General features: G+C 43.9%; 4 protein-coding genes across 11 annotated transcripts; 3 read left to right on the forward strand and 1 right to left on the reverse strand.

The window, feature by feature from the left end:
* The first annotated feature begins 123 nt into the window (after positions 1-123).
* LOC105698567 (TWiK family of potassium channels protein 7) lies at positions 124-4,456 on the forward strand. Of its 2 annotated transcripts, none has more exons than XM_012422919.1 (5): positions 124-359; positions 1,598-1,834; positions 1,962-2,306; positions 2,682-2,912; positions 3,573-4,456. In XM_012422919.1, the coding sequence occupies exons 1-5, from the start codon at positions 314-316 to the stop codon at positions 3,827-3,829; spliced, it is 1,116 nt and encodes a 371-aa protein (XP_012278342.1). In that variant the 5' UTR covers positions 124-313; the 3' UTR covers positions 3,830-4,456. The 2 variants fall into 2 exon arrangements, with proteins under 2 accessions (XP_012278342.1, XP_012278343.1); XM_012422920.1 differs by having other exon boundaries at positions 1,962-2,219.
* Positions 4,457-5,163: 707 nt separating this feature from the next.
* Positions 5,164-8,533, reverse strand: LOC105698502 (protein tumorous imaginal discs, mitochondrial). 2 transcript variants are annotated; one of them, XM_012422805.2, is made up of 6 exons: positions 8,338-8,533; positions 7,403-7,869; positions 7,015-7,278; positions 6,474-6,918; positions 5,791-5,913; positions 5,465-5,604 (listed from the first exon to the last, which is right to left on the reverse strand). In XM_012422805.2, exons 1-5 carry the CDS (start codon positions 8,531-8,533, stop codon positions 5,804-5,806), a joined length of 1,482 nt encoding a protein of 493 aa, XP_012278228.2. In that variant the 3' UTR covers positions 5,465-5,604; positions 5,791-5,803. The 2 variants fall into 2 exon arrangements, with proteins under 2 accessions (XP_023288293.1, XP_012278228.2); XM_023432525.1 differs by lacking the exon at positions 5,791-5,913 and having other exon boundaries at positions 5,164-5,604.
* Positions 8,534-8,998: 465 nt separating this feature from the next.
* Positions 8,999-14,317, forward strand: LOC105698501 (splicing factor, suppressor of white-apricot homolog). Of its 5 annotated transcripts, none has more exons than XM_012422804.1 (8): positions 8,999-9,192; positions 10,270-10,439; positions 10,585-10,781; positions 10,861-11,083; positions 11,148-11,227; positions 11,999-12,166; positions 12,255-13,558; positions 13,683-14,317. In XM_012422804.1, exons 1-8 carry the CDS (start codon positions 8,999-9,001, stop codon positions 13,846-13,848), a joined length of 2,502 nt encoding a protein of 833 aa, XP_012278227.1. In that variant the 3' UTR covers positions 13,849-14,317. The 5 variants fall into 5 exon arrangements, with proteins under 5 accessions (XP_012278227.1, XP_023288292.1, XP_023288289.1 ...); XM_023432524.1 differs by having other exon boundaries at positions 9,056-9,558; XM_023432521.1 differs by having other exon boundaries at positions 9,059-9,192; positions 9,282-10,439.
* Positions 14,318-16,032: 1,715 nt separating this feature from the next.
* Positions 16,033-19,982, forward strand: LOC105698505 (inositol oxygenase). Of its 2 annotated transcripts, XM_012422809.2 has the most exons (6): positions 16,033-16,133; positions 17,237-17,420; positions 18,255-18,463; positions 18,744-18,880; positions 19,108-19,338; positions 19,544-19,684. In XM_012422809.2, exons 1-6 carry the CDS (start codon positions 16,116-16,118, stop codon positions 19,650-19,652), a joined length of 888 nt encoding a protein of 295 aa, XP_012278232.1. In that variant the 5' UTR covers positions 16,033-16,115; the 3' UTR covers positions 19,653-19,684. The 2 variants fall into 2 exon arrangements, with proteins under 2 accessions (XP_012278232.1, XP_012278231.1); XM_012422808.1 differs by lacking the exon at positions 16,033-16,133 and having other exon boundaries at positions 17,198-17,420; positions 19,544-19,982.
* Positions 19,983-20,009: the final 27 nt, after the last annotated feature.

Below are 20,009 nucleotides of genomic sequence, written 5' to 3' on the forward strand. Positions count from 1 at the left end.
GTCGACTCGTGCTCTCGGCGGAGCGCGATCCGCACCCCGCGACGGTCGGCCACCGAGTGCGCCGAGGGCGTCGCGGTCGCGGCCACCCTCGCGAGGCCCGGACAGTCGCGACTCGCGGCCAGTGATGCGCGGGCCGCCGCGACGCACGGTCGACGCGGGAGTCGCGCAAGTCGCGAAAGGCGCGACAGTCCTGCGGGAGTCGCGTGTCTCTCCTGGCAGCCGCACACTCCCCGGACTCTAAGCGAGGTCACTCTTCCCCTCGAGGAGGTGGCCTCAAGGCCCCTCCGAATCCGACCCCGAAGAGGCCCTCGCTATGCCGGAGGACCCTGACGACGACGATGTCATCGTCTGCGCCAATGGTACGCTTTCGGATACAAGACCTTGTATTATTTAATTCTCGTCGTATTATTTTTATACTCCACTGAGATAATTTATTTACACGGAGGAAAAAGAAATTCATTGAAACAAAGAAATATTTTGTTAAGACCCCGACGACGATGTCATCGTCTGCGCCAATGGTACGCTTTCGGATACAAGACCTTCTATTATTTAATTCTCGTCGTATTATTTTTATATTTCACTGGGATAATTTATTTACACGGAGGAAAAAGAAATTCATTGAACCAAGGAAATATTTTGTTACGACCCCGACGACGATGTCATCGTCGGCGCCAATGGTACGCTTTCGGATACAAGACCTTGTATTATTTAATTCTCGTCGTATTATTTTTATACTCCACTAAGATAATTTATTTACACGGAGGAAAAAGAAATTCATTGAACCAGACATATTTTGTAATTCGAAGTATTAACTTCGAGTGAAAGAAATTCTGAGGAAACATTGCATCCAATTTATTTGTGTTTGTTCCAATTAAATAAAGAAAGTATTTCTTTGGGGCTATTCAAAGAAATACTTCATGGGTTCAATGGAATTTCTTCTCGGGGTATTAATGGCGATTCCACTAGGAAATTTCACTTGGGGTGAATTCCCGACTCGGTGGAGAAGCACCTGCGAGCACTCGCGAAATTGGCGGCGCACTTTCGATCGCGGTCGGCTCTGTACAAAGTTTGTTTATACGAAGTTCGAGGATGCTTTGAAATAGTCATGCCGGAGTCGCGGTCGTTGGAAACGAGGCCAAAGAAATCGATGGTCGCGTGGGAAGACCTCGGGATCGAGATCGCGGAAATTGGTAAAAGCGGGGAAAGGAAGAAAAATCAGCTGTTACTTCTAAACGTCAGGTAAAATTTGTCATTTCAGCGGAAGGTTGCTTAAGTCGCATGAAATTAGAACAATATTTCTTAACGAAATTCTCTTAGAAAATATTTCTTTACGAAATTCTCTTAGGAAATATTTCTTTACGAAATTCTCTTAGAAAATATTTTTTTATGAAATTCTCTNAACAATATTTCTTAACAAAATTCTCTTAGAAAATATTTCTTTACGACATTTTCTTAGGAAATATTTCTTTACGAAATTCTCTTAGAAAATATTTCGTAAAGAAATACGCCTCGAAGAAGCGTGGACTTCGGACCTCGAGTTTGGCAATTACCTCTTCGTCCATGATTTGGCATAATGACGTACTTGGTCTTTTGGCAGGCGTATCGGCGGCCGAGGGGGCTACAAGGCGACAAAAGCCCACGCAAAACGGCGAAAGAGCCGACCCGAGGAAGTCAATCGGCGTGCAGACCGCATCCGGGGTGACATATCGACTACGAGTGTTGCCATTGTTGAAGGACATCGTCGACGAAGCCGAGAGCAATACCGAGCCCAGCAAGTCCATCAGGGTGTGGAAGTACCTCAGGTTCCTGGGCAGGGTCTCCCTGTGTCAACTCGGTACGAGAATGAGATTACAAAAAATTCAAGACGTCCTACGGAAGCTTCCCTAGTAGCCTAAAACATCTTCTACATATTTACCGAGTATCCTACGTTTTGTAAATATTAATCTAAGTATTCCTTTCAGGGCTCCTTTGGCTGCTGAGCTTGTGGGCGGTCGCGGGCTCGGCCGCGTTTTACGCGACCGAGGGTCCTCGGGAACGAGAGCAGGTCCTGAAGCTGAAGGATATGCAGGGAGACCTGGCGGTCGGTTTGGCGGAGGAATTGCGAGGAATCGAGACCGACAATCCGGACATGCTGCCGAGGTGGAACCAGAAGGTGCAGCGGTACGTCGCCGAGCACGAGAAGCTCCTCCTGGCGGCCGTCAGCTCCGGATACGGCGAGGGTGGGTACGGCTACGACGGGGGAGGTGGTCAGCTTTGGACGTTCCCTGGATGTGTGCTTTTTGCGAGCTCTCTCCTCACTACTCTCGGTAAATTCGGAAGGTCTTCCGCCACCTTGGGAAGTCGATTACGATCGACATATCCGCCCTCGACGAGCCGTACGAATTATAGTTGACTATAGAAACGAGTACTTTTACATTTACGATTTTTATTTTATACTTCGGTACACCGAGAAAAAAATTCCATCGAACCAAAGAAACATTTCCTTGATACTATTTAATGAATTTTTTTCTCGGGTGATACCAAAGTGGAGTATCCAAGAGATCAATTTATTCACCAAGGACGAGAAAAAGGAGACGGATTTTTTCTTGGGAAAATTTAGTTGACGCGGCGGAAGGGTAACTTCGCCATTGTCGTATAGGTTTATCAGCAGGTATAAGATAAAGTGAATTTTCCCTCTTCAGGTTTCGGCGCACCCGTGCCTCGAACCACGGCAGGCCGCACCGTGGCCGTAATTTTCGCAGCAGTGGGTATACCGGCGCATTTTCTATTAATCCTGAACGTCGGAATCCTGCTGGCAGTGAAACTGCAAGCATACGCAATAAAGAAGAGACAGCTTAACGGAGAAGAGGGCGAATCCAGCGAATCTTCATCGATGTCCAGATGGATCAAATTAGTCCCCTTCGCGTGCATCGGTAACGCAGTTTATTCCCAAGCAACATAATTCTCTTAGCTAGTCTCCTTACATATCCTCGTGGCTATGCATCCTTGCTCCGAAGTTCCACGGAAAGGTGGAGCGACGTCGAACAAATGTGAATCAGACAATGGTTCGCGTTTGTATGCGATTAGCGCGCCAGGTGTTGCATTCCGGAATTAATCGTTACACGTGCCGACGATCACGAAAGTGGCCTAAGTAATTCCCTTCTTTTCTTTCTTACAAAACTAGCTCTACGTTCAACTCAAATGAATACGAGATAATCGCAAGACAAATATGGGTACAACGAATTATTTTAGATTTTTTACTTGGGCCAGATTTCTAATTACAGGGACATACGTCGTTGCTTCAGAGTTTCATGCTCAACTATTATTTAAAAATGTATTTGGCTCGAAACTCTACCGAGTTTCTTGTAACGAATCGTTGGCTTCTTTACTAAGAAAAAAAGCAATGCATCGAACCAAAGAAATATTTTGTTAACTTCAAAGACTCGAACTCAAATAATTGTTCTTTGAATAAACGAAATATTTCTTTGGTACCATTCGGAGAAATATTTTATTGGTTCGATGGATTTTTCTTCTTTTCTCAGTGTAGATGACATGCTTAGGTGGGAAGTCCTAAAGCAGTCTTTCGTTTCCAGGAGGCTACTACTTGCTGGGCATCCTCTGTTTCGGAGCGGGGAGATCGAGATCCCTCGAGGACAGTTTACTCTTCCCTTTGGATTTCACAGCAGCTGGTGGCTTGGCGACGACCTCGGGGATCGTGCGAATCATGTACGCCTTGTACTTGGAAGGAGCCGTGACGATAGCTGCCATCGCCGTGGCCGTTCTTCGGGTTTCGGCGACGCAGAGTCTGACGAACGTGGGTCTCAAGTACGGCCTACTGATTCCCGCCTAAAGACCAACATGAACGTCCCCAGCTACTTTAAGGTGTTACGAAAGGATAATTCCATATACATGAAAACGTCAAAACGTTTATAAAATTTTCCTCCAAACTGGGTGCACTGGAACATTTGAAACTTCACCACGTCATTATGGAGATCCTAAGGAAAATCGCTATGCTCGTGACATTAAGAAAAAAAAATAAAAAATTGTTCTTTAACCCCGACGAGAACCAAGGAGACATATTTATTTTGTTGAAAAATGAAATTTCACGAGCATCGCGTTATTCCTTAGGGCCTCTATAAATTATGCGCTGAAATTTCAAATTATTCGGGGCACCCAGTTTGATGACAATTTTTATATTTTGACGCTTTGATACATATAGAATGGCCATAACACCTTAAGACTACACTAATCAGCTGTTTCGGCACTCGACGTGCTGCAATTGTGTCGCTAGAGTGGACTCGAACATCCCTCGATTAACTGTGTATCGTGCACTCTCGATCCACCCGAACCGACCAGAGATTCAAGGCACATCGAAGCTGCCATTAAAACCGCGGCATGTGAATCTATATGGAACAATAATTTCCGCTTTACGAACATGTTTATAGTCTTTGTAAGATAAATCCTCACTTGCCAGACACTGGTCCGTCCATCGTGACTTGAATTACCCCCCGTGAGGCTTAAGGCGATACGAAAGTTAAGGACTGACATAAATTATGAAACTTTCCCCAGAACTGGGGGTAACGAATTATCTGAAACCTCACGAGGATACTCTCACCCCGAGATACCACTAGTGAAAAGTAATTTCTATTATAAAAATTAAACATTTATATAGAATTTGAAAAACCCGAAGTTTCATGGGTGTCGGACCCTTCCCTAGGGCCTCCACATCCACGAGGTGAAATGTAATTTCTATTATAAAAATTGAACATTTATATAGAATTTGAAAAACACGAAGTTTCATGGGTGTCGGACCCTTCCCTAGGGCCTCCACATCCACGAGGTGAAATGTAATTTCTATTATAAAAATTAAACATTTATATAGAATTTGAAAAACACGAATTTTCATGGGTGTCGGACCCTTCCCTAGGGCCTCTACACCCACGAGGTGAGATTTCAAGCGATTCGATAAATCCATTTAAAAGAAATGAAAGAAAGGTCTCGTGAAAGCCGTTCTCCGTCCGCCACTTTTGTATCGCCTTAATGTCAACGTGCGATTTAACGATATCGTCTCTTTGCCCGAGAAAAAAAATCATTCTCCGACTTGCGTAACGAGGAGATCCTCGAGGAGGGTCGAGGACAGCGGCGTGGGAGGGTCAACGAGGATGCATCCCCGGAGCTCGTTGGTAACTTGTAAAATGGATTTATTACGATCCTCGGTACTCGAACTAAGTGACAATCGCGCACTTTGTTTCAGAGCCATCCGCCGACGAGGAGGAGGCAACTAGGGGGCTGCAAGGAACGTCTCCGACCAGGGTGTCTCGTCCTGCTGTGCGGCAAGTGAGAAGAACTCGAGACTGGGAACGGATCTTCCGGTTCTACTGGGTGGATCGGGAGCCCAAGAGGTGGACGAGTATCCCTGGAGGACCTATGTCATCTTTCGACGGTGTCGCTTATCGACGTCGTCCTTGTCCGAGGAGGTCCTCGGGGCGTAGCCGAAGGCCGAGTCCTGGGGCACGTCGGCGGGACCTTTGGGCGTCACGTCCTCCCGAGACGGGCTCGGTTTCCCCAGAGCCGCTCGTATGGCGTTGACCAACTGCAGGGGCTCCGCGTAGCAGTGTTTCGTTCCTGGAGGCACATATTAGCTCGGTAGTCCTTTCCACGGCACCCTTCTCCTGGGTGTAGGGCGGAGCAGCGGTCGACCGGGTGCATGGGTATATTAAAACGAGAGAAAAACGCTTCAAGGATCTCACTCGGTGGTCACCAGTCGGGAGAAAGGAAACTCACGAGAGTTTTGCACTGCAAGTCACTCACCTAGAAAGATCTCTCATCCGAATATCGCCCTCTTGATCTTACCGAGCAGACCATCATCCCGATCACCCTGTACCTCGGGTTTCGCTTGAGTTCCCTCCCCGGAACCTCCCATGCGTGAAAACCCTAGAAAAAGTAACGTTTCGACACATGGTTGCTAAGAGTACACGCGGGATGGTCGTGCTAAGTTATGACTCCTTCGAGAACGATTTTTGCACTTTTCTACTTACGACTCGAGGCAACATTTGAGATTGAAGTCGAAGGAATATTTTGAGAATAACATCCAAATTCACCAGGAAGCGAGTACCGTATTGTTTCCTTACGCGAGTCATAAGGTGTACGGGAAGTGAACTCAAGCGATACCAGGTAGCGTAATGTTCGTTTTCATTTTTTTTTCTTTTATAGCCGAGTCTCGAGAGAAGGGCCGATTTTAAGAGTCGTGGTGATTATTGAAAGCGTTTACGGTGTACAATGTTCTCACAGTAAAAATGCTGGACTGTCGTTGGGAGTAATGACTAGATTAAACATGGCCTTCGGTGGAACGATTTTGAACTCAAGGGTATTCGTAAGAGGGTAATTTGAATTGCAGTACTTCTTTGGCCTTTTACCGCGGAATCACGTTAACTCTTCGATGTCACGGCTGAGCTAGGTCTCACTACGTCAACTTTTTTCACGTTTGCCCTTACCATCCTTCTTGTAGGTGATTCCATAAACACTTCCTGGAGTGTCGTTCTCGAGTTCGGCGTATGCTTGCATCAGTGATTTCTGCTCTTCGGTCAATCTCTCCGGTATGGTGATCTTGATGTTAACGTAGTGGTCACCGTAACCTGCTCCGTTCATTTTCTTCATTCCCTTGCCAGACAGTCGAATCTTTGTGTGCGAAGAAGTTCCTGGCTTTATCTGGATCGTTTGATCCTCGTAAACCCCTTGAACTCTTATGGTGCCACCCAGTACGGCTTGTGCAAGTGAGATCTCCCCATCGGTGTGCACATCTGCACCATCCCTGCGGAAGTATCTCGATTTCTCCACTCGGAATGTTACGAACACTTCTTTGTTGCCGACAGCCAAGCGAATCGTCTGACCATCCTCCACTCCAGCTGGTACCGGTACAGTTACCTTCTTTCGCTGTACCTGTTTTAACACAGGAATTAAATAATTAGTGGATTTACTATAATACAATAAAAGGTAATACAGGGAGAGGTCAATTTAGTATGTATCAGTAATTACCGACTGTCCTTTTCCTTCGCACTCTGGGCAGGGAAACTTAATATAAACTCTGCTTCCGTGGCAGTACCGACAAGTGGATCGCATGACAAAAGGACCAGTGCTGATCGTTTCCATGCCGGTTCCATTACAATAGGTACAACGAACTGCTTTCGTTCCGATATCGCACCGCGAGCCGTTGCATCTCGGGCATATATCGACTACATTGACTAAAATGTCTTTATTGACACCTCGCGCAGCTTGAGCAAAAGTTAAATTCATAATAACCTGCAATTAGAAAAGTGGAGTTCCCTTCAGAATAGCTCAATATTACTCTTTACAAAATATTGAATTTAATGTACAAGATTCAAGCAAAAATCACTTCGGTTTCGTTGAATATTGAAAAACTTACCTCTTGAGCCGCGCCGAAACCAAACTTTGAATCTGCATAATCCTCAAAATCACCAAACGTGCCTCTCTGAAAGCCAGCATCACCAAATATTTTTCTAAACAATTCTTCTGGATTAACGGTTGACTTGAATTGCCAGTTGTGAGTGAAGTTTTGAGAGCTCTGACCGCCTCCTCCCTGACCCATTCCCATTTGCTCTGAGGTTGCGCCCCAAGTGTCATACTGCTTTCTTTTGGCATCGTCACTTAGTATTTCATACGCTTCGGAAACTTCTTGAAACTTTTTACTAGCGTTAGGATCACCTTTATTTGTGTCTGGATGATATTTCTTCGCTAATTCGTAATAAGCTTTCTTTATGTCCTTTGCCGAGGCGTTCTTAGATACACCCAAGATATCATAGTAACTGCGCTTTAATAGACAGTTGGTTAAGTGCAAATTCCGTCGTGGTACCGTAATCTTATCTAGGTTACCTGAAATATTCAAGTCATTTTAATAAAAAACTATTCACGATAACGCCAAAATGTTGAACATTATTTGTACATAGAATTGCATGTAACTAAAAGTAATGGCAGGAGTTCAAAGGTCTTCACTTATTGAAATTCGCATGCAATTCTTATCGTTCTAGTTCCATTACACCAGGGAAGCGAAAAATTGTTTGGAGAATGCGATATCGAGAGTACGAAGTATGCATTTCAATATAAAAAGAGCAATTCAAATGTGGCAAGTGCGCTCCGATCGGCACCGATAATATAGGTTAGACATGCTTTTTTTTTCTATCAATCCGTCCACGCAATTAGGTTATGTTAATGAAAAAAACCTGTGAAGGCGGTAAAGCTTGACCGGGCGCATTAATTGCACGATAAAAACAAGCGATTTTAGCCGGACAGGATTCAATGATGTAATCTAAATTGCGTTTGTAGGGTAACAAGGCACGTTACATTTTTGGAGTTTTTGGCGATTCCCGACGTCGACACACAGTGCAACCGTAGCGAAGTGCCGCTGACACGCGTTGCATCGTTGCAACAGACCACACTGCAAATTACATAGTTTATTACACCCGATTAAATTGACGGCCCTCGGTCTCAAAATCGCTGCGAGCCCCTTGCCGGTAGCCATCTTGAATGAAGAACGCATGGCCGCTCGACTGGTCACGTGACCGGTGAGCAGACGATGCTTCCCCTGCATAATCTAAAAAAGTTTTTCACTGTTTTTTTCCTGTCTCGAATAAAATGCGTCGGTTAAAAATATTTCAACAAAATTCCTGTACCGACTGGGTCGATCTTCAGGATCAAGCGGGTCTTATCAGGATGTGGCAGGACTAGAAATTTCTATTTATTTTGAATGGCGGGGATTGTATGCATATAGGTCGATCTAGATAGTGGCGACTCTACGCGATCCTTCTAGAATAAAAGTTGAACCATTGAGCAAGGAAATTCAAGGACGAGTAAATCAACGTAGAAATTTCGGACAGGTGACAGCACGATCGGTGAACAGACGCCGTCTTGATTGTATGATGGAGTATCCTATCTTGATGGTTGCTGGTCAATGTTCTTGCTTTCGGTTTCTTCGTGACGAAAGAGATGCGTAAAGATGGCGGCGATGGCGGCGAAAGGTCAACGTTGGATGGTTGATTCTGGGATTCTGCGTAAAAAAAATGGTGAAGAGGAGCCGCAAGAACTGTTGGTCTTCGGATATAGCTGCAAGTTATTTCGGGACGATGAGAAAGCCAAAATGGTTGATCAGGGGAAGCATTTGATACCATGGATGGGCGATAACGAATTGAAGATAGACAGGTCCGTTTCCCTAACCTACAAGTTTACCATCTATAGGATATTTGTTTTTTCTCTGCCATTACGCACATTACTTATGTTAGACTATTTAGAGGAACGAACTGAGAGAGTGAACGAGAAAGAGAGATTGAGAGAAAGAGTCAGCGACCGAGCGACCCTCGTTTCGTGAAACAAGAGGAAACGATAAAAAAAGTTTCTCAGAGACACGGTTAATGTACGGTTAAGCAATCTGGAGACTGTTTAAGGTTTCTGCAGGTGTCTCGACTGCGATGGCGTTGTGCCGAAGCGCGATATGCGCTCTGCACGGGCGCGGAATAAGGTGCTTTTGTGACACGGCGCTTACGGCTGTCCGTCCGGTGCAGCAGCAAGGTGAGACACAGCGTAGAGAGAAAAACAGCAGCTGATGGTCGTATGTGTTACGATCGATCAGTGCGGTATGTATTAGTGCGCTAAGGAATAAATGGCGGAACTAATGCATAATGGGTTTTCCTTTGTACAACATTCGTTGCCCCATTTTCAGTTCATACGATTATTTGTAAGACTTCAAATTCTATCCAACATATAAAAGTTTCATCTATCATGCTCGAGATAAATATAACTGTTACACGATCGTAAATCATTTGAGTTTGGATACAAAAGTATTTCTATGGTCCTCGATGATGCAGCCCTATACTCGTTCATGTACTCGCAACTGCGGAGTGTCTAGTTTCTAGAGTGCCGATTGGTTTACATCCGTCGATTTGAAACAGCCTTTCTGCAAGCTGAAAACCTGATGCTTTACGACTGTGATGCATAACGTCGGTGCATCAAAATGGTTATAGAAAAATAATTCACATTGAATGAACACCTATGTATTTACTTTATGCAATTATTGACAAATAACGTTTTGGTTATTGTGCACAATTTTCATTGCTTGGGATTCCAGGCAATGAATGTATTTTCCCTACCTTACAGGCATCGCACTGGTGGTATTTGCATTTTAATCGGTGATATTATCTAACTTCCAGGTGCTGAATGCTGCCATTCTCCTTGTATTTTTAATTTTCTTCCTTCTCTAATGCCAAACTTATGTGTCTGTAGATACGATGGACGCGGGGCACTGGGGGATTTGAGGATATACGAGCCACCTACAGGTGGTTTCGACCTGCGGACGATTCTTACCGAGGATGAACTCAAAGTCGAACAACTGTGTGATGAGGAACGCTACAAATCCCTCTATAATAACGATGCAGAGGAAGCTATATGTCATGGTAAGTGTATAATAACTGTATTTCATAATTGCTAAACATTGTTTTCCTTTAGATCTTCTCTTGACGACCTCGTACTTTTTTGTCTTAATAAACCATTGAATATTTTTGTGATTGTGATGAATATCCGTTTCTTTTCTAAACCTAGAAGAGGAAATGAAGAGATTGCATCAGGCCTTAGACTCGGAGAATACATACAGTCAAGTTGGGTACAATTACCAAGAAGAAAACAGTCAAAAAGGTGAAGAATCGCAAAGCCCAAAACAATCGGAGGGTTCACAAGAAGAGGAAGACCAAGCATTCGTCGTTCCTCCTGAACTGAACGTACCCGAAGGGATGATCCTGGTAAGTATCGAAGTTTTATTTAATTTTCCATCGACAGTCGAATACAACAAAATGAGTCCTATTTATTATTTACTTTCAGCCTGAAACGCATAAACTTAACGCTATCATAACGAAAACGGCATTATTTATAAGCCGCCAAGGAGGCCAGATGGAGATTCTGATAAAAGCAAAACAAGCGAACAACCCCCAGTTTGCATTCTTATCGATCGACGGCGAACTGCATCCCTATTACAGGCACGTACTCGAAGCCATCAAGTCTGGGAAGTACAATCCAGAGAAAAAACCAGAAAAGGAAGAATCAGGTGAGCCTTATCGATCTAATTAAATCATGGACAGTGTAACGTAATCTCCAAAAACTGTCGACAGATGACGGAGAGGAATCCGAAGGAGATGACGAACCTTACCTCCATCCGAGCCTGGTATCGTCCCTGACCAAAGTGGAAGCGGTAGGTCCCATAGAATCTCGCGTTACGAGTATAAGAATTTCTGATTAACATAGTACAAATGCTCGAGGGATGACTTGTGCTCCGGTCGGTGAGTTCGGAGACAGGGGATTCCGGAACATTTGGTTTTCCACTGCGATTTAAAAGGTACGCGCCGAAGGCAAGTCAAAAGAGTCCCCGATGACAGGTGAGAAGTCTCTCGCGACCATTCGGATAACGCTAAAGATGCCACGCGCGCTTTTTTCAATCGCATTGCTCTAACCCTTTAACAAGGTTCAGACATAACCTATAATTCTTGCTATGCCAACTTAATCTGAAATGTTTCTGTTTCCAGGGCTGGTTCTGGTATGCATCGGATCGACCATTGTGCCCCTTTGTTTATATAGCCGCACCATGTTCAAAATGTGATTCTTGCCAATGATTCATTTGCGTTCTAGTACGATAACGTTCCTAGCCAAAGTACTCTTTCATCGTAAATTGGTCCCACGCTAAATTTCGTTGCCGCCCTACAAACCTCGGTCACTGAGACCCGATTCCGAGAGTAACCGTAAATATTAACCGACAGATCGTTTAATCCGGTTCTCTTCGTTAAACCTCGGGAATATTCAGTCGCGGTCCAAGTCCTATCTTTGTCGAGATACGAAAACCTTTCCGCTGGTAAACGTTAGACCGCGCAATAGGATTTAGACATATCTCGTAGACGGTACATAGGAAAGTATAATCGTAACGAGCCGCATGCGGTGAGATTTTAAGATCCCTCAATTTGGTTTCCAGGCGCCCAGCATACCGAGCATACAATACAAGCCTTCGGCGGATTGCGCCTACTCGATGCTGGTGAATAAAATAACCGGCAAACCGCCTCCCTCGAGGATGCCCCCTCAGTCGGACGTTCCGATGCAGCCGTTGATAACACCTGGCTACTACCACCCCGCTGCAGCACAGGTAAACTTAATTTTTTTTTTAAATTCTAACACTAAATTCTGTTATAATCGCAGATAAACCTGATCGAAGGTCTTGTTTCCCTTCCCAGGCCTACATGGCGTATCCTCCTGCCCCGCAGCAGTACTCTCACGGGCCAGTAATTTACGGACAAAACGGACAAACCCAATCTCCACCCAATCCGCAAATGGCGTCCGCGCCGTCGTCGAGCGTCGAGGTTGTCGCGCCTCATCTTCAACAGAAAGAATTGCTGACCCCCCTCGTGCCTTACGGGACGTCTTACCAGAAACCTCTGAGCAGGCCTTCGTTCATCGTGCCCCCGGCCGACGTGCAGATCATCATCGACAAGATGGCGAGCTACGTGGCGAAGAACGGCCGAGACTTCGAGGCCATCGTCAAGAACAAGGGCGACCCTAGGTTCAACTTCCTCGAGCTGTCCCACCAATATCACGGGTATTACGCGCACAAGCTGACGCTCTACGAGGGCGCGTTCAACGCGAAGGTCCTCACCGAGGAGGAGCTCCTGCAGAAGCAGGAGCCGCAAGAGGAGAAGCAGAAGAAGCTGGAGGAGCTGCACAAGAAGCAGCAGCGGATGGAGGAGGTGCAGAAGAGGGTCAAGATGATTCAGGCCAAGAAGAAGGGCGACGCCAAAGGGAAGCAGCAGGGAGGCGGGAAACAGGTCACCACGGTGTCCTTCTCGATCAAGAAGCCGAAGGAAGGGGAGGCCGGGGTCATCGAGAAGCGCAGCGCGCTGCCCCTGGAGGAGAGCGAGGACGAGGGCGAGGAAGAAAAGAGGGAGGCCGGCTCGAAGCCGAACTCGCCCCCGGAGTGCCTCGAGGAGGCGCGAGATTCCAGGGAGAAGGAGCCGCCCAGGACCGAGAGGCGCGCGAAAATCGAGGAAAAGGAGCTGGTGGACCTTACGGATGATATTCTAGAGGACTGGCAGAAGGAGGCGAGGAATCGGCAGGCGGAGGACAGGATTAAGGATAAACTTGCGGCGGCCGCGCGCGACAAGATGGCCGCCTCCGCGAGGGACAAGATGGCCGCCGTCTCCAGGGAAAGGCAGCTCCAGCTCGAGAGGAAGAAGAAAGCTGCGATGTTCCTCAGTCAGATTCAGGCCCCGAATTTGAACAAGATACCGTCCTCGGGGTTGAATCCGCGTCCTAGAGCCGAGGAGGAGGAGGACGAGGTGCAGTCCTTGCCCTCGCCGACGCCGGAAGAGATCGAGGAGGAGGCCAGGGGTGGATCCAATTCCCTGATGAGTCGGCTTAAGAGCGCGGACCTCAGCGGCAAGAGGTCCAGGCCCAGGTCCAGGAGCTCCAGCAGAAGTCGAAGCCATTCCGACAGGCACAAGCAGCACAAGAAACACAAGAAGAAAAAGAGCGCCCATAAGAGGTGAGGCGGCCGCAAGATGGCGGTATGGTCATTCGTGGTTCGCGGTTCTATTTACTTGTATAAATTAATGCGAGGTACTTATGTTGTATTTTTCCGTTATTCGTATTTTTCATGGATGCACCAGCTATGAGAGCCCCAGCAGCAATCGGCCGCACAAGTCGAAGAAGAGCAAGAAGTCCTCGTCGAGGCACAAGTCTCGATCTAGAAGCCCTTTGCACCGACACAGACAGTCCTCGAAGCACTCGAGGAAGAGTAGCCATTCCAGCGACTCGGGATCGAGTTCGTCTTAATGTATACAACGAGTCACTCTGATATTGAGTATGTAAAATTGTACATATACCGTCGACCTGTCTTTTACCGCAGATTATAAAATATAGACACGCAAGCATACACCCAGGAATAAATGGGAGGAGTTCTGTCTTCTGGATAATAAGGAGCGCCTCTAACATGTTTCAGTGTACCCTGTATTTTCAGTATTATAAAGAGAGACAATATTGCAGAAATATCTCACTTTTCGAATTATTCCGGACTCCTCTCGTTACGTCGCATTTTTTTTTTTCTCTTCTGTGCACAATTTGTAAGCGAAGTTTGTTGTATGAAACGCAAAGCGAAACGACGTGCCTGGTGTTGTACGAGGTTATGTATGGACCAATTAGGACTATTTATGAATTATGTGCCGATTATTGTTAATTTAGGTGTAGTTCTCTTTTTATATACAGCGTAAGGAGTAATAGAAGCGTTTGAAACGCTGAAAGGAAACCACTGGGATTTATGTGTGCGACTATGTGGACGAATTATCGAACTTATCGTTTCCGCGTTCTGGTCTTTAATGTCGCTCGACTTATCCTGGAGATGGTAGCGTTATCCTTTATCAAGTATTCTCTTGCAATTATCGTTTATACTCGATACGTTACGTAATACGAGGTTATCGTTTGGAAAACTTGGAGGTTCATTAATCTCTTTTGCGCAGATCTCGCGGGTTTGCGTCAGAATAATCGGACGATAGTTCTGAGCGCGTTTCCCAGACAATTGTGTATTATGCCAGATCTGGAAAATTTATCTTGTCCTCCTCACTCCGCGCTTTCTTCGGCGAGTGGAAAGTAAACGGCGATTAGAAATTTTACTCTTCCCGGGGCAGAATTTCTCGAGACGTGGAAATTAATGAAAAAATTCTCCCCTTATTTTATTCAAGTCGAGGGAAAAAAATTTTTATGAACCGAAGATTCGAAGAATAATTATTTCACGCAAATGGACTCAAATTGTCAATCCGAAGAAATGTCCGAAGTAAAACTTGTCTTTTTTAACCGTGGAAATGGAAGGAGAATATTCTCCTCTTATTTTACCTACTCTTGATAGTAGTATTTCTAGGACGATGCGATAACATAGGAATAGAATTTATATTTTTAATCGTGGAGGGAAAAAGAAAGAAAAAAATCCCCTGCATTTTACCGGGATTTTTTCTTTGTCGCAAAATTTCAGGACGACCGGAGGCTTGGAATGGAAGTATTCTTTCTTGATCCTGGAAGCAAAGGGATTGATCCAGGTTTTTCCGAGTCCTGCCAATTCGAAAGAAGAAAAAACAACGACTGACCGCCCACGAGAAGAGCGACTATTTTTCCGATTTTTTTTCTTTTTCTTTTTTACCATGCCTCGTCGAAGACAATGGATGTACTCATTACGGAAGACACGAACGAGCAAACGTTGCGGATATGCGGAATTTCGGATCACGGGATCTGACAGAAGCTGTTACTGTTTTGAAGCTCATGGCACCGATCGGCGATAAGGATTAGATTTCATAACGTCGGTGCACACCACAAGGGCACTTTTTATTAAGTGCCTCTCCTAAGATACGCAGGGAATCTCTAAACTTCTCTTCCTCGTAGGAATAATCGTTTTTTTTTATGGCCGCATGATAGCGGATCGTTTTAGACGTATTAAAAAAATCTAACTGATCCCATTCACCGACTTTGCCGTGATACGGGGTCAAGAATTCACCAGATGCTTCTCGTTGCCGTTTAAACCCCGATTTTGTTAATTGCACTTGCGAAAGTTCTTCCTCGTAATCGCAGAAAATATCCCAGCGTAAATTTTGATATTTAACTTAAATAATTCGTTGATATTTAACTTAAATATATCACGGAATTCAACTCAAAACTTCAGAACGAATGGAAATTATGGGAAGGATTTTATGCACCTCAAACGCCGAAAACAAAATGGCGGACGATTTCAAGACGCTCGAGAGTTGCGTGGCCTTTTTATTTAGCTTAAATAAATCTCCCTTGTTGAAAAACTTGATGATTGAGGGTCGAGGAGATTCTCGGGACCTTTTTTTTATCAGTTTCTCCCATTTTTTCGCCGCTGTGCCATAATATTCCAGGGAAGTTACAAATAAACCGCGATGCCTTGGTGGGAGATAGCGGGCCATTATACATCCGAGTGTAGAAAGATCAAACAGGGGTCAGGGGTGGTTTGTTTCAGGTTTATAAGTTAACTCAGTTATCCGACTAGTCAGTCAGTGTGGCATTACCAGCTGTGAGAGATAGTTTGTTTCGGAAATATGTCGGCCAAAATCGCTGTAAGTGCACCTTGTAAATACCGCGTCGGCCTATCGAGAATCTTTCCCTTCTTCTCGTTTTTCTATTCGCTTTATCCGGTGTTTTGTCAAGATTTAAACAATTAGTTCCGCTTGTTCAAATTAAAATTGAAGCGCCTTAATTTTATTCAGCCAAGATTTAAGCGATATTAATTTTTCTTCGTTCAAGTGCACCCATTTATTTAAGTCCCGATCTAGGTACATTAATTTTTTCGAATTGAGTTTAAAATTTGTTAAACGCTTTTTAAACACTATAAGAATCATTTTTTTTCTATCTAGTGCTTGTCAATTTTTTTTTTTTTTTTTCCCAGTGAAAGGGAAACGTTTGGTCTTTTTTCTCTCTCTATTTTTTTTTTCTTGAATAAATTAATTTTCTGGAATATGTAGCGATATTTTTCACGCGTCCTCCACTTTGTATAGTAGAGTGGAATTTTTAGAATTGTTATTTCAGTCGAGATTTTTATGGAATCGAAGGTTCGGTCGATCGATCGCGTTCACGGGCGAATAATTTATTAATCGGGACGTAAAATAAAAACTATATTAGTCGCCTCGCCGGCATCGCTTCTCAAGTGTGAAGGTCTAATGTTCTATTCTTGACAAGACAATAGAAATGAGCGTTATTTATCACAATCCAAAAAATTCCAGTTAAAAGACAAAGTTTCATTTATTTAATCTTGACCAGATTCCTAAACATGCCCTATCAGATATTTTTATTAAAATATTATCTGGGATGGATAATATCCTTTTTCCGATTAATTAAAAAATTCTTACAAGGAAACATTCCCAAGTGTCCGCCGCCGATATTATTAATTTTCATACATGTTGAAGAACACAAAAATCTAAGAGACACGTTTTTTTTTTATCTAGCTCTAGCAATCGTAGTAAGATATCCATATATCCAATCAGATCTGAATAATCAAGATTTCCTCGTCATATTCAGATCTTCTCATTAACGATGACTAGAAATAGTTTAACCAGGCGCATTTAGCAACATTAGTCGTGATTTATTTAGTGCGGGATGCGTATATGAATGTATGTGTAATATATTGTCGGCCTGGAATATGAAATATGAAAAATGTTTACAGCCTCTCAATCAATCGGCGACGATGCTGGACCCATCCACGCAGCTTCGTCCGGAGGAAATCTTCGAGGGGAAGCTGAAGACAGAATTCAGGAACTATTCGGTAGATTCCTCGGATCCGATCAAGGAACGAGTTAAGAAGACGTACTACAATATGCACACCAATCAGACCGTCCAGTTCGTCAGATGTTAGTATGCAAGCTCAAATGCGGATTCCGATGCAGACCATTAACGTGAAGAACTCCCGCTGAAAACGTTATCAGGAATTAATCGCTGCCCTTAATCGCCTCGAGATATAATGCCCATCTTCGAAGACACGAGGCAGAAGTCATAGGTTACTCGATATCGCTTCTCAGAGTACTTTTGCGAGCCCAGCCGATCGTCTGAGAAATCCTCTCCGGGTTTTCTGAGCCCAAGAAAAAAATATAAAAAAAAAGAACCAGAGTTTCGGTTATTTTTTACCGGATCAGGCCGTTATCATGCCCTTATCGCGTGAGGTATAGCGTAAGATATCATCTAGCGTTGACATAATCTTTCTGGGAAATTTAATGAGGATTTTTTATTCCTGTTATAATAATATAATATGAGAGTAATCTCATTAATTAAGAAAATATCCTTTAACCAGCGGTTAGATACATTAATCGGAGCTTTCGTTTCAATGTGCCCTACTTTGTGCGCGACATGGGTAATCGATAATATTTAAATTTACCGCCGCAATCATCGGACCCGGTTAATTGGTGCTGGAATAATTACCGATAATCGACTGTTATACTCGCTGAATGCATTATAGGGACATGTTATCGATAACGAGACCTCGTAAGAGTGTGCGGATTAACCGATTGATTTTACACCCATCTCTGTGACGTATTGTCGATTATTAAGCCACGCTAGAGCGTACCGATTATCGATATGTTTATCGGGTCGTTCCATGAGCTCGGTGATTTTCCGAAGGCTCGACAATTAATCTTTTTTTCCAGGTAAATTCACCGTAATGTCTCTTTAATTATTAATCTTCCCGATAGCTCGAATGGCGGAGTGGCTGCAATTCAACAAGTTCAAGATGGCCATTAAGGACGCTTTAATCAAGCTGAACGACATCGTGGACGAAAGCGACCCCGATACCGATTTACCGAATATCGTGCATGCCTTTCAAACTGCAGAACGCATAAGAGCTGATCATCCTGACCTCGACTGGTTCCAATTAACAGGATTAATTCACGACCTCGGCAAGGTATGACATTAGCTCTTATCCATTAACATAAGGTAACGAAAATGTCCGATTAATCGTTTATACATTTTTTTTTTTTTTTCTGCAAACCGAGTGTACGGAATTGACATATTACCACATGAGCATGAATAAATTGTTATTAATGAAATATAAATTGTTTAAAATGTCAGAGCCTCCGTGTTCACGTGGTAAAATTTCAAGTAACAGGTTGGGAGCTTTAAGAGCGATTCACCTTAAGTGTATTATTTTTTAGCATCTGGTAATGACAATTATTACCTTCCAGATCATGGTCTTCTTTGGTGAACCGCAATGGGCGGTGGTTGGTGACACTTTTCCCGTGGGATGTGCATGGGGCGATTCCATTGTTTACAGGAGTACCAGCTTCGAAAATAATCCCGATGGAAACGACAGTCGATACAAGTCAGTGGGATCTTCAATTATCTGGAAAAGGAATTTTATTTCATACCAAACTGCTTTAAGCGAAGTTTAGAAATATTCGTACAATGGTTCTGCAAATTGATTAATTATTGCTGCATGAAAAAATTGTACCGTGTTATTCGGAGGGTTGTGTGTGTCTTTTAATTGTTACTTCTTTTTTTTTTCTTGCTTTATTCTCCCGCAGATTATAATTTGAGGATTTATTTCAGTACAAAGTACGGCATGTACAAACCTCGGTGTGGCTTGTCCAATCTTACGATGTCCTGGGGCCACGATGAATATTTATATCGGGTCTTAAAACATAACAAATGTAAACTACCGGAGAAGGCTCTGGCCATGATTCGTTATCACTCATTTTATCCTTGGCACGCTGGAGGAGATTACATGTACTTCTGCACGAACGACGACATGGAGATGTTGAAATGGATTCTGGAGTTCAAGTGAGTTTCGATTTCGGTTCGACATTACCGTCCGAAAAGTTTCAAAGTCAATGATATGCATCGCTTGTCTATATTTATTATAAAAAATTGAATTATTCTATGCGAGTGAAAAGTTTCGGGCATGCCATTCCGAGTAGAGTAAAATGATATGAATTATGAATTAAATTGATTATTAATTTAATTGGAGGGGATTTCTCTTTTACAGCAAGTACGATCTTTATACCAAGAGCGAAGGCGTGCCTGACATCGGCGAATTGTGGCCCTATTACGAGAAATTAATTGACAAGTACATTCCTGGAGTCCTGGAATGGTGAACAATCGGTGAAGTTTGGAACACTCAGAGATGAACCATTTAAGAACCTTTTACGGCGGATAACGAGTTACCGGATGAGCCTTATCGATTAATCTTTCTCCACTGCGAGAAATAAGTAATGCAATAAGTATATATTTATAAGAGTAACGACCTGGCAAACGTCGAGGAGTGCAGGTGCCTTATCGATGCTTCAAACTAATTACCTGTATTAACGCACGCATAGTACTCGTACTCCTGACGCACCGTACAAAATGGAGTAACGATTACAAGGTTTACTACCTACTGGCGAACCGAGTTTCACAGTGGAAATAAATACTCCAATTCCTTAAAAGTACGTCCTTATTCCTAGACGATTAAA

The sequence above is a fragment of the Orussus abietinus genome, unplaced genomic scaffold, assembly GCF_000612105.2.
Source record: "Orussus abietinus isolate OABI.00-Male unplaced genomic scaffold, Oabi_2.0 scaffold226, whole genome shotgun sequence".
Taxonomy (NCBI): domain Eukaryota; kingdom Metazoa; phylum Arthropoda; class Insecta; order Hymenoptera; family Orussidae; genus Orussus; species Orussus abietinus.

What these genes read in the sequence shown, in the direction of transcription:
- LOC105698567 (XM_012422919.1), top strand. Translation starts at nt 314, where the DNA reads ATGCCGGAGGACCCTGACGACGACGATGTCATCGTCTGCGCCAATG. An exon ending in GGTCTCCCTGTGTCAACTCG is followed by an intron (nt 1,835 to 1,961) that starts GTACGAGAATGA and finishes TATTCCTTTCAG; the next exon opens with GGCTCCTTTGGCTGCTGAGC. An exon ending in CTCTCTCCTCACTACTCTCG is followed by an intron (nt 2,307 to 2,681) that starts GTAAATTCGGAA and finishes TTCCCTCTTCAG; the next exon opens with GTTTCGGCGCACCCGTGCCT.
- LOC105698502 (XM_023432525.1), bottom strand. Translation starts at nt 8,533, where the DNA reads ATGCGTTCTTCATTCAAGATGGCTACCGGCAAGGGGCTCGCAGCGATT. An exon ending in GCGAAGGAAAAGGACAGTCG is followed by an intron (nt 6,919 to 7,014) that starts GTAATTACTGAT and finishes GTGTTAAAACAG; the next exon opens with GTACAGCGAAAGAAGGTAAC. An exon ending in AATCACCTACAAGAAGGATG is followed by an intron (nt 5,605 to 6,473) that starts GTAAGGGCAAAC and finishes ATGTGCCTCCAG; the next exon opens with GAACGAAACACTGCTACGCG.
- LOC105698505 (XM_012422808.1), top strand. Translation starts at nt 17,213, where the DNA reads ATGAAATATGAAAAATGTTTACAGCCTCTCAATCAATCGGCGACGATG. An exon ending in GGAAACGACAGTCGATACAA is followed by an intron (nt 18,881 to 19,107) that starts GTCAGTGGGATC and finishes GATTTATTTCAG; the next exon opens with TACAAAGTACGGCATGTACA. An exon ending in AAATGGATTCTGGAGTTCAA is followed by an intron (nt 19,339 to 19,543) that starts GTGAGTTTCGAT and finishes TCTCTTTTACAG; the next exon opens with CAAGTACGATCTTTATACCA.
- LOC105698501 (XM_012422804.1), top strand. Translation starts at nt 8,999, where the DNA reads ATGGCGGCGAAAGGTCAACGTTGGATGGTTGATTCTGGGATTCTGCGT. An exon ending in CCCTGACCAAAGTGGAAGCG is followed by an intron (nt 11,228 to 11,998) that starts GTAGGTCCCATA and finishes TTTGGTTTCCAG; the next exon opens with GCGCCCAGCATACCGAGCAT. An exon ending in ACCACCCCGCTGCAGCACAG is followed by an intron (nt 12,167 to 12,254) that starts GTAAACTTAATT and finishes TTCCCTTCCCAG; the next exon opens with GCCTACATGGCGTATCCTCC.